Source organism: Pristiophorus japonicus, chromosome 6, assembly GCF_044704955.1.
Source record: "Pristiophorus japonicus isolate sPriJap1 chromosome 6, sPriJap1.hap1, whole genome shotgun sequence".
Classification (NCBI taxonomy): domain Eukaryota; kingdom Metazoa; phylum Chordata; class Chondrichthyes; family Pristiophoridae; genus Pristiophorus; species Pristiophorus japonicus.
This window is the reverse complement of record NC_091982.1, coordinates 257414028-257426700: the sequence shown is the minus strand read 5'-3', so window position 1 is coordinate 257426700 and position 12673 is coordinate 257414028. Positions and strand designations below refer to the sequence as shown.

General features: G+C 43.4%; 1 protein-coding gene across 6 annotated transcripts in view; it reads left to right on the top strand.

Annotated features, from left to right (window-relative positions):
* Window positions 1-12673, top strand: part of rhbdd1 (rhomboid domain containing 1) — an 87796-nt gene that overhangs the window by 20108 nt on the left and 55015 nt on the right. For all 6 annotated transcript variants that reach the window (XM_070883891.1, XM_070883892.1, XM_070883893.1 and 3 more), the window contains 3 exons: window positions 3026-3158; window positions 8161-8249; window positions 11084-11137. In XM_070883891.1, coding sequence (XP_070739992.1) covers window positions 3026-3158; window positions 8161-8249; window positions 11084-11137 — 276 coding nt within the window. The remainder of the gene's footprint in view (window positions 1-3025; window positions 3159-8160; window positions 8250-11083; window positions 11138-12673) is intronic.

The window sequence follows — 12673 nt, the reverse complement described above, 5'->3', positions numbered from 1 at the left end:
GAGGACAACATACCAATGGTACCAGGGAAACTAAAAATACATCAAGTATTGGAATTTACTGGGTTTATTTTAAGTTTTTTTTAAAGTAATGGAGAAAATAACGAGACTTAAGATAGACAGATCACCAGGACCTGATGTTTCCACCCCAGAGTATTAAAAGTAAGTGAAGAATTTACAAATGTGTTGGTAATAATCTTCCAAAGCTCTCTTGATTTAGGGATTATGACATTTGGATTGGAAAGTTGCTAATGTGTCTCCATTATTTAAGAACTTTGGGAGCGGGAAACTAGGTAACTACAGATCTGTTGATCTAAGGTCCGTTTTGGTGAAGTTACTAGAATCTATCATTGGGACAGAGCGACTGAGCACATGGACAAATTTGAGAGCACAAGGAATTGGAGGCAACCTTTGTAACATGAGTTGGGAGGTAGGGATAAAAGGCATGTACTCTGATTGGCGGGGTGATAAGTGTCGTTCCCCAGGGATCTGTATTAAGTGAGTGTGTCAGATGGTTTGTGGGGTCATCCACTTTGGATCCAAGAATGACATTGGAATATTTTCTAAATGGCGAGAGACTAGGAGTTGTTGAGGAGCAATGGGATTTGGATGTTCATGTAGACAAATCACTAAAAGCTAGTGGACAAGTACAAAAAACCATCAAAAAGGCTAATTGAACGTTGGCCTTTATCTCGAGTAGGGTGGAATACAAAGGGGGAGAAGTTATGCTTCAGTTGTATAGAGCTTTGGTAAAGCCCCATCTGCAGTGCTATATTTAATTATGGGCATCGCACCTCAGGAAGGATATATTGGCCTTAAAAGGGGCGAATTGCAGATTCACCAGAATGATACTGGGTTTAAATTATGAGGCCAGGTTGCATAAACTTGACTTGTATTCCCTTGAGTGTAGAAGATTAAGGGGTGGTCTATATGAGGTGTTTATAATAAAAATATTGATAGGGTAGATAACAAATAATCTCTCTTCTGGTGGGGGAATCCAGAAGAAGAGGCCACAATCTTAAAATTAGAGCTTGGCAATTCAGGAGTGAAATCAGGAAGCATTTCACACAAAAGGTCGTAGAAATCTGGAACTTCCCCAAAAGGTTGTGGATACTGGGTCAATTGAAGCTTTCAAGACTGAGATCGACTTTTTTTGTAAAATAAGAGAATCAATGAATATGTGCCAAAGGTGGGTAAATGGGTTTGAGATATAGATGAACCATGATCTAATTAATGGTCGAACAGGCTTGAAGAGCTGAATGGCCTACTTCTGTTCCTGTGAATTTTTCAGCTTCTCATACCAGCTAACAATACAGTCCCTCTAAATAAGTTTGCCAATTTATCTCATTATTTACACCTTTCTGCTGTGGCTCTGCATCCACGAGGGACTTGATACTGACCACACTCATTTCGAATAAGACACTTGCAGCCAACACAGAATGAAGACTTTCGTCCTCTCGGCTGCTCTAAATTTAAACCCAGTTCTGACAGGAAAAGGTTCAGTATTCTAGCACTCAGTCCCTAATGTATGGAAGTTTTCCATGTTTTTTTTCTAAAAGATTTACACATATGGTGGCACAACTGCTGGCGCACCAAAGCACTGCATTGACAAGCAGGAGACGGATTACAGTACAAGTGTTCCCAGTCTTTCATTATGCTATTGAGAGAGGTATCTGATGGAGGCTGTCCACCTCCCACAGGCAAAGGCAATTGATTAAGTTGCTACTCTATCTTAATGTGAAATTTGTAGGGAGAGGGATGCTCGATTATATTTCTTGCAAGAACAAGAAAATTGCTTTGTTTTACACATTGGGCTGGATTTTGCGAGGCGTCAGTGGGCGTGGGCGTGATTGGTGGCGGGTCGGGTGGGAAAGTGTTTTCTCTTCCCCCTCTTTCCCCCCCCCCCCCAAGTGGGTCGGGACCTTGCTGTGAACCTGTTGCCACACGCCTTTACCAAATATCGGGTCTTTGCATAAAACACCCACCTTGTGTGTTGTTAATTGGTATGATTGCACTAGGATGAGGTTGAGTGTAAGGGATGGCTAGTGAGCTAGGGATGTGATAATGTAGTAGAGAGAGAAGGATGAATGGAGGTCCAAGGTAAGTTGGTGTGAGTAAGGCTGGGTAGGGTAGGCAGAGCGATAGGGATGTGATGAGTGGCACAGCAGCGTGAGGTTGAGTGTGGCTTTGTACTAATGTTTTGTGATCTACTGAGATAATTGAAACATTTGCGGCACTGCATCCAGGCCCGCCTGACCACATCCCTGCTTGTGCCCTCCTCTGCAATGTGCAACCAGGCTGCGTTGATCTCCCAGGGAATTCTCTTCCACCCATGGGAAGGGAAGAGGACCTCCCTGTGTGCTGTGCAGCCCTGCACCTCTGTGCAGTGCTTGTCAGTGTTTGCAGCACCTCAGTGCTGTAGAACACTGGCAGCACAAATGTCAAAAGAAAGTTGCCCATAGTCCCTTTTAAGGAAACTGGCTGATGACGCGTCGTCAAATGACGTCACAAGACCCGCTTCTTCTAATTGGCGGGGAAACTCACTAAGCAGGCATAACAAGCCCAATCAAGGTAAATTCATTTCACAGAGCGGGATGGAGCCAGCAGCAGGGTTGGAACCCGCCACCAACGCCACCCACCACGGACCCACCAATGTTTGTAAAATCCAGCCCATTCCATTAAATTGACCTACCAGAGTGGTGCAGGTTTGTGGGCTTGTGTTTACAAAATCATCATACAATAGCTTCTCCATTTAAACTTGGTTGTCCAAAGACACTTAAGTGGAGGCCATCAACAGGGAGGGGGTGGAATCAGAAAATGAGTCATTCTTGAGCTGCTCTCATGTACTTGTGGCAAGATGGAGGCTGAGCAACACTGGCCTGGCCTGTCTTCCTGGAAATCGTGTGTGGCACAGGATCTGGGAATGTAACTGTTTAAAATGTACTTGTATCCATAGAATAAACACATTGTGTGTGGACTTGGAAGTATTGGGGCTCTTATGGATATGTTTTTTTTTTTCCCATTTCAGGTGTTTTATTTGCCTTGAAAGTTGTGAACAGCTATTACAACCCTGGAAGCATCACCTACCTGATGGGCATCCCAGTGCGGAATCAATATGCATGTTGGGCCGAGTTGGTTGTAATTCATTTGGTTGCTCCGGGGTAAGTACACAATCTGTGACACCATAAATTACTTTCAATAAATATTGCTTTGACTCCCAAAAAGATTACTCCAATCCTTCTCAGAAAACTGTTAGTTATTGAATTATTTGAAAAATATCAGATTACATAGAAACATAGAAAATAGGTGCAGGAGCAGGCCATTCAGCCCTTCTAGCCTGCACTGCCATTCAATGAGTTCATGGCTGAACATGAAACTTCAGTACCCCCTTCCTGCTTTCTCGCCATAACCCTTGATCCCCCGAATAGAAACATAGAAAATAGGAGAAACAACTGTAGTGAAACCCCAACTTGTTGGTGTAACTATAATTGCCAGAATACAATAAATGGTGTTTTTCAGGATTCATTTAATACTGGAATAGGAATAGGGTCCATTATTGAAGAAGCAGTAGCAGGACATTTGGAAAAGCATAATTCAGTCGGGCAGAATCAGCATGGATTTATGAAGAGGAAGTCATATCTGACCAATTTGCTAGAATTCTTTGAGGATGTAATGAGCAGGGTGGACAAAGGGGAACCAGTGGATATGGTGTATTTGGACTTCCAGAAGGTATTTGACAAGGTGCCACATAAAAGTTCACGAGGTTGGGGGTAATATATTAGCATGGATAGAGGATTGGCTAACTAACAGAAAACAGAGAGTCGGGATAAATAGTTCATTTTACGGTTGTCAATCAGTAACTTGTGGGGTGTAGCAGGGATCAGTGCTGGTACACCAACTATTTACAATCTATATTAACGACTTGGATGAAGGGACTGAGTGTAACGTAGCCAAGTTTGCTGATGAAACAAAGATGAGAGGAAAAGCAATGTGTGAAGACACAAACAACCTGCAAAAAGACATAGACAGGCTAAGTGAATGGGCAAAAAGTTGGCAGATGGACTATAATGTTGGAAAGTGTGAGGTTATGCACTTTGGCAGAAAAAAATCGAAGAGCAAGTTTTTATTTAAATGGAGAAAAATTGCAAAGTGCTGCAGTACAGCGGGACCTGTGCATGAAATACAAAAGGTTAGTATGCAGGTACAGCAAGTGATCAGGAAGGCCAATGGAATCTTGGCCTTTATTGCAAAGGGGATGGCGTATAAAAGCAGGGAAGTCTTGCTACAGTTATACAGGGTATTGGTGAGGCCACACCTGGAATACTGCGTGCAATTTTGGTTTCCATATTTACAAAAGGATATACTTGCTTTGGAGGCAGTTCACAGAAGGTTCACTAGGTTGATTCTGGGGATGAGGGGGTTGACTTATGAGGAAAGGTTGAGTACGTTAGGCCTCTACTCATTGAAATTCAGAAGAATGAAAGGTGATCTTATCGAAACGTATAAGATTATGAGGGGGCTTGACAAGGTGGATGCAGAGAGGATGTTTGCACTGATGGGGGAGACTAGAACTAGGGGGCATAATCTTAGACTAAGGGGCTGCCCATTTGAAACAGAGATGAGGAGGAATTTCTTCTCTGAGGGTTGTAAATCTGTGGAATTCGCTGCCTCAGAGCTGTGGAAGCTGGGACATTAAATAAATTTAAGACAGAGATAGACAGTTTATGGGGTTATGGGGAGCGGGCAAGAAAGTGGACCTGAGTCCATGATCGGATCAGCCATGATTGTATTAAATGGCACAGCAGGCTCGAGGGGCTGTTTGGCCTGCTCCTGCTCCTATTTCTTATGTTCTTATGTTCTAACAGGGTTCATTAGCTTTGAGTTCTTTGGGGAGCAGAGGATATCCAAACGCTGCTTTTATCTAGGTACTTGAGAAAATTTCATTAAATTGATGCTGATTTGTCTGACACTACATACTGGAATTCAGTTTCCTGTTGCTACTGGATTCTAATGAAGGGAAAGCTACATGGCTGATACAGTTGTAATGGACTCAAACAAAATAACAGCACTTTGCTGAGTGTCATTGATCAGGTGATCCATAGAATAAGTCTCAGCATTGTATCAGAAGATCTTGTTTAGCCCAGTTGTCCCTTTGGCAAGTGGAAAAAGCTTGCACACCAGGAGAAAATGGACATGGTAACGTAATGCATTGGACCTCCAACAATCTGACCCATATGGTGCTAGGATGGAGATTAATTCCGTTATAGCTATCCCACAATGAGCTTCCGATTTCTACAGTGTCACTGTCTGGAGATGCTGAGCAGAGCCCAGTATTTCATCCATGGCAAGAGGATCATTAACTCTTGCAAACTTTGCGTGGTTGTCTATAGTGGCTTTTGCAGCTTGGAGTTGACAGCTAGTCTTGGGGGGCTAACAAAGGTGTGTGACATGGAAAGCTTGCAGCAAACAGATAAATAATGTGTACAGCGAAAGGCATGGTACGATAAGTGAAAAAGACATTGGAGACAAAGTACAAAATGATCAAATGAAAGAAATCAAACAAGATAATTTCTATTTTCTCACTCTTTCCCCCCCCCCACCCCGCTCCCCCCATTCATTCCAAGGCATTGACTCTTGCTGTGTATAGTTCCATCTGTGCTGGTTGCTCTTTGGTACCTTACTCAAGTAATATTATTTATGTGTGAGCCCCAACAGAGTGTCAATAAGTTATTGCCATAGGAAGCATTACAGCCAAGCCCGAGTATAATGTTGTGTTCTGAACTAAGAAAGAAGCCATGATTTCAAAATTCTCATCTTCATTTTCAAATCCCTCCATGGCCTCGCCTCTCCCAATGTAATCTCCTCCAGCCCCACAATCACCTGAGATGTCTGCGCTCCTCTAATTCTGCCCTCTTGAGTATCCCTGATTATAATTGCTCAACCGTTGGTGGCTGTGCCTTCTATTACATAGGCCACAAACTCTGGAACTCCCTGCCTAAACCTCTCTGCCTTTCTACTTCTCGTTCCTCCTTCAAGACGCTCCTTAAAGCCTACCTCTTTGACCAAGCTTTTGGACACCAGTGCTAATTTCTACTTATGTGTCAGCTGTGGCTCAGTGGGCAGTAGTCTCGCCTCTGAGTCAGAAGGTTGTGGGTTCAAGTTCCACTCCAGGGATTTGAGAACAAAAATCTAGGCTGACACACCAATGCAGTACTGAGGGAGCGCTGCACTTTTGGAGGTGCCGCCTTTCAGATAAGACATTAAACCGAGGTCCCGTCTGCTCTCCCAAGGCACTATTTCGAAGAAGAGCTGGGGAGTTATCCCCTGTGTCCTGGCCAATATTTATCCCTCAATCAACATAACAAAAACAGTTTATCTGGTCGTTATCACACAGCTGTTTGTGGGAGGTTGCTTGTGGGCAAATTGGCTGCTGCGTTTTCTACTCATCATCATCATAGGCAGTCTCTCGAAAGGAGGTTGACTTGCTTCCACGCCGAAAAGGGATGAGTTCATAGGTGATTTAATATAGGACCTAATATTCCAGATCCTGAACTGCATATTGAAGGGTGGAAGATGCCTGTGCGTGGATTTCTTTAACGTGTGGTGACCATTGCACACCAGTCACCACACGGGCTTGGCAGAGCTAGGTCTTGGTCCAGTGGCAAGGATTACCCAAGATGACTGGAGACCAGCTCTGCTGCACAGACCTTGTGCGCACACGTATCGCAGTGTGGGCTGGCCCGTGCTGCCCCTGGGCCCCGAACTCGCGCCTTTCCCGGGTCCCGATCATATCCCTCACCGTTCTTTCGTCTTGACCTCGCTGCTCCTGCTGCTCCTGCTGTACCTGCCCACGCTTTAATCACCGACCTGGATCTTGATGACTTCCCTCTTCGCTGCTGTCGCCCTCCTGCGCTAGCTCGTGCTGTACGTTGAAGTGGTACGCTGCCCATGGCTGCCGCTAGCTGCTCCTTTTATTGCCCTGTCCTGCCTCTGATGGTTGTTTCCTACATTACAGCAGTGACTACACACAAAGTACTTCATTGGCTGTAAAGCGCTTTGAGACGTCTTTCTTTTTCTTTTTTTATGCGGTTTGGTGTCATTTTTTATTTAATAATACTGCTGCGAAGTGCCTTGGGACTTTTCACTACGTTAAAGGCGCTATATAAATACAAGTTGTTGTTGTTTTGATTCAATAACCTCTTTACTTGCTGAACTTGGCATAAATGCTCTGGACTGCAGTTTCCTCCAAATTTGCGTCCAGCCACACCTGTAATCAAATAAATTACGTGTCTTAAAAGATTGCAGAATTTTGGGAGTAAATCAAGTCTGTTTTGATGTGAAGGTAAATAATTCGATGGCAATGCAGTGGTTTAGTTATAACTCTGGCAGCGTTAATGACCTGACCTGTTCTAAGAACATAAAAAGTAGGAGTAGGCCATTTGCCATTCAATAAGATCATGGCTGATCTTGCTCCACTTTCCTGCACTATCCCCATATCCCTTGATTCCCTTAATATTCAAAAATCTATCGATCTCTGCCTTGAATATACTCAATGACTGAGCATCCGCAGCCTTTTGGGGTAAAGAATTCCAAAGATTCACCACCCTCTGAGTGAAGAAATTTCTCCTCTTCTCAGTCCTACATGGCCGACCCCTTATTCTGAGACTGACCCCTGGTTCTCGACTCCCCAACCCAGGGGAAACATCCTCCCTGCATCTACCCTGTCAAGCCCTGTAAGAATTTTTATGTTTTGTATGTTATATAGAGATACACAGACCTATAGTTCAATAAAAATGTTTTAGTTGCACAATGATACGTGCAATCATACAGTTTGGTCTGGGTGGGTGAGATTTTTACAGCTGCTGTCTGTCTGCATTACAGACAGATCTTTGTAGTAATGATTCATTTAAGGACTCCCTGTGAGAGAGAAAGAAACCACTTTGATTGCTTTTTGATAAATTGGAATTTTTGGGAGTGTCTTTGTGTTCATTTTAATAGGCTTCCTAAGATTCAATATTAACATCATAATTTTAAAGAAATAACAGCTGGAACAAAGAGGAGAAACTGCTCTTAATTAAAATGGTCAGAATAACAATTGTGCAGACAGTGGTCAATCAGTGACACTCTAAGCAGGTACTTGCTAAGAATTTTATTTTCTTCTAGGACATCTTTTGTTGGCCATCTTTCTGGCATTCTTGTTGGGCTAATGTACACCAAAGGACCCTTAAAGGATTTGATGAAAATGTGTGCTGGTAGGTGCAAAAATCTTCGCTCCTTAGTCACAGAATACAATTCCCTATTGGTTCCATACCCTTTCATCATTTAGACATCGGAATGCATTTTGCACTTTCCAACTTGTCATATGGCACTGTATCTAATTAAGTATCTCAAGTATAAATTACAGTAATCCTAGATCCCCATAGACCGTGCCGGAGCCCAATACAAAAACAAGGGGGAGAAATTTAATTTTATTTAAAAAATGTGGTAACAAAAACTGCTTTTTAGATATCTGTTCAATTATTTTGTAGTTTAAAAATTGTCAATGAGCAGTATTGGGTAATCAGAGAATTGGTATACATCTTAATTAATTTCTTCATTTTTCATGTTGAAATTAAATGGACTTGTGCCAAATATTATTAACAAATGTGGTGCATACCAGAGTATGTTCTTCCCTTACCATCTTTGCTCAACACCCTCTCCCAGTTATATGTGGTGTCTTAAAATGACCCACTGAGTGGAATGTTAGAGCAATAATGCTGACCAGGAGGGCCAGATTTGAATGCCATTCTATTCTGATGTTTGTAGTCTAAGTTCCCTTGGGGATGACTTTTCCCCTGTCTTGGGTAAGGAGGCAGGCAGGTCACCCATGGAGCATTTTTGGTGGCATCTGTGCATGTCTGTCAGCTGGACTGTTGCTGACTTGTGTGAAGTGCTGCCAAGCCAACTGTTGATGTTCTCTGACAAGTTTTCTGCGTTCGTTGTTTCAAGAAAACAATCCAGATCTTCTGCGTTTGTTTATGCTCTACAACAAACAAGATAGCCCCATTGTTCAGGGGCGGACAGTGGGTTCACAGGAGCAATAGCTCCTGCATTTCATTCTGTGTAAAGTTTTACACGAACCTCATATCATCTCCGATCCAGCCGCTATGGCTATTTGCAAGTTCTGATTTATTTTTTTCTACTTGTTGTTGATGTTCATATCTTTTCCAGGAAATAAAGATCCTCACACTCTTTTCTGCTTAGATAGCTTCAGTACCACCTTCATCTCAACTCAAGTTGAAGAAGTTTTAACAGCCTATTTCTCCACACTAAAATATATCTGCTTCTGTACAGGACAATGTGCCTTAGTTTATGAATTAAAAGACCCTGAAATATGCTGACCCCAAGCTTTGAGATTTATATATTCTGTTTTGAGACATTTACAAAATGTCTTGGTTGCTTTTCTTTGAAACACAGTTTCAAACACCATGAAGTTGGCCTCTATTTTCCGGAAGGCCTTTCAGAAAAACTTTAAAAATTAGGGAACCAATCCTTGAATACCCAGAATGTTTTTTTCTAAATGCACCTCCATTCACTATTAGCACTGGTTCTGCCATCCATATCCATGTAGGACAAATGGTCTAAACAGGTTCACCCAGCATGAGAAGACACCAATGCATGAACAATCACTTTCAAGAGCATCAATTAAAGTTGATTCTCTACTCTCTCGATTAGCTGGGAAGAAAGCACTGAGCTCTTCTACATGACCTGGCAGTTTTCTCTAGTTCTCGCCCTAAATGTTTGGCAAGATAACTTTGGCACTGAGAGATGCAAGAGTATCGACATCAAAGGCCTGTAGGGTATGAGCATGTGTGTCTTCTTGGGCTCTTCAAACATTACTGTAGCTTTGATCGAAAAGGTGTCTGCCACATAGGACTTTCTGACTTGAAGGCTATGGTTTCCCCCATTGGTACTCATGGTTCTAAATAGATCCATGAATCATCATTCAACATATGTGTGCTGTCTGACATACATAGGTGGGACACCTCTAAAGGGTTTCAGCATGGTCTCAACTATTTTCTAGGAAGGCAGTAGTCTGCATAGAAACTCCTAGACCATGCAGAATTAGAATAGAAAATCGTTTGACAAGGAAATAATCTATCATGAAGAAATTTGTCTTCTGTTTCATTACTGAGTTCAATTACAGATTTAACGTTCGCCGGGTCAGGACATGGAACCAGAAGAAGTGGGTCTTTGATGCTTGGTGGAGGTGCTTCTAGGGTGACTGTAGCAGGTGGCGCCATGCAGCTGAAAGTGGCCAGCTTGGGGGTGGGGGGAGAGCGGAGAGTGCCAGGGGTTTGGGGAGGTAGGTGTACCTCTGCCGAAACTGCTAGTTTCCGAATGAGAGGCTTCCGAAGATTCTAACCCAACCTCGCCCCACCACAATGATAGTCTTGTAGGTGTGAGCAGAGGCTCTGCCTCTACTCGGCCATCCTATAATCTCCGTTTTGTGCCGGGAATTGGGCGTATCCGGGTTTGTGACCTTTCTGGTAGTCTCCTGTGGATTTAAGGCAGGCGCCTATCAGAATGCCATGGATTTTTGGGGCACTTTTCTTGTTTTCTTTACTGCACTACGCCTAGTAATCATAAGATTGTCTGATCTTTTGATGGAGCCAGTCAAAGTGCGCATACCAATTCCTCCCAGCATTTTTCTAAGATGGCTGTTAATCCCCTTATTTAAAATAACACCAATAAGAATTGGCGCGATTGGCTTAAGTGCTCGCACGATGTAGATTGCCCGTAAGAAAATTTCCCTGTCGGGACTTAAGTGAATTGAAGAAGGTATTTGGCCCTGTGATTTTATTCCACTGGATGATGGGTCTTAATACCTATGGAGGGAAGAAAAATATTTTCACCCAATGAGATCGACCACACTAACAATAATTAACATAATTTAACATTTTGACCAAATAATGTTGGAAGATTACTTGGAGGACCAGTTTTTTGTTGTTTGTGTGATACTGAATTTACTGATATGACTTATTCAATATGTCCTTATCACCTTGGATTAATTATGTGATATCTTTTGACTGTTCTTATTTTACAGAAGGTGTTTCATCAAGTAACTATACTAGACAACAAACCAGATTCAGTAGCCAAGGTTAGTTTGAATTTGTTATCTTCAGCTAATTCCACATACCATTTCCTAATCTGGGAAGGGGAAAGGAGAAATGCTCCTAGTGATAGCTGGTTATACAGGAGCAAACAGCAGATGTGTGAAGGCCCCCTACTGCTTCCTTGCTGAAATCACTGCCAAATGTCTCAATCTTTACACTACACGGCAACGCCTCCTTTTAGTGTCTTCAACTTGACTTGAACTGTCCATGCCCTCTCCTCCAGATTCGCTGGTGTATTTTCTTCCCTGATTGTCGCCCTCAAAATTAACACTCCCATCCGTATTCATGGTTACCCCCTTTACTTTACTATTACACAAGGCCTCACCTTCTCTCATGCTCACATTCGCTAACAATGACATCTCAGGAGTTAAGATACAGATCAGCCATGATCTAATTGAATGGTGGAACAGGCTCGAGGGGATGAATGGCCTACTCCTGTTGCAATGTAGACAATTTCCTTATCTTTTTTCACCGCAGACATTCCCTTCCAGACCTCTGAACTTCCTTTTCTGTATTTATTGGCACCTTCTCCTTTTCTTGAAACAATATTCCCACCGCTTAACAAAATGTGCATACAAACTATCACCCTACCTACCTCTACTTTTAACTCTTAAAATAACTTTGGAAGTGACCTTTCTATTACCTGCAGTCCCCCAACCAAGCCTCGGGCCATCTACCATCAATGGCGCTACTCGGCACCGAGCTTGCGGCCAATACTTCGCCGTAGGCAATTAGGCTTATAGAGCTGTGCCTGGTCTCCAGCTGTCTTGGACCCCCTTGCCACTGGAACAAGACCTTGCTTGGCTAAGCCCGTGTGATTGCCAGTGTGCAGCAGCCACCCCACGTTAAAAGAACTCGCGCACAGGCATCTTCCACTTCGTCAGTATGAAGTTCGGGACCTGGAACATCAGGACCCTCATGGACAATTCCAACATAACAGGCCGGAACACCGCACTGCCATAGTTGCCTGGGAACTGAGACATTTTGACATTGACATCGCCGCCCTAAGCGAGACCCGGCGAGCAGGGGAAGGCCAGTTGAAGGAACATGGTGGCGGTTATACTTTTTTCTGGAAAGAAAAACCAGAGGAAGAACGCCGCCTTCATGGAGTCGGCTTTGTTGTCAAGAATGAGCTGGTCGACTGCCTCAAAGGCTCCCCCTGTGGGATTAACAAACGCTTCATGACTCTTCGTCTTACCCTATCCCAGAACCAATGCGCCACAGTCATCAGTGCGTACGCCCCTACACTCAATGCAACGGATGAAGCTAAAGAGGGTTTTTATTCCAACCTCGAGACATTCTTTCCCGTGTCCACATGGGCGACAAATTGTTCCTCCTGGGTGACTTTAATGCCAGGGTCAGCAAAGGCACAGCCCACTGGGGAGGCATGATTGGCAGAGAGGGGGTAGGGAAAGCCAGCTCCAGTGGTACCCTGTTCCTGACAAAATGTCTAGAACACGAACTCCTCATCACCAACACCCTGTTACGCCAGAGGGACAAATACAAGGCATTGTGGCAAC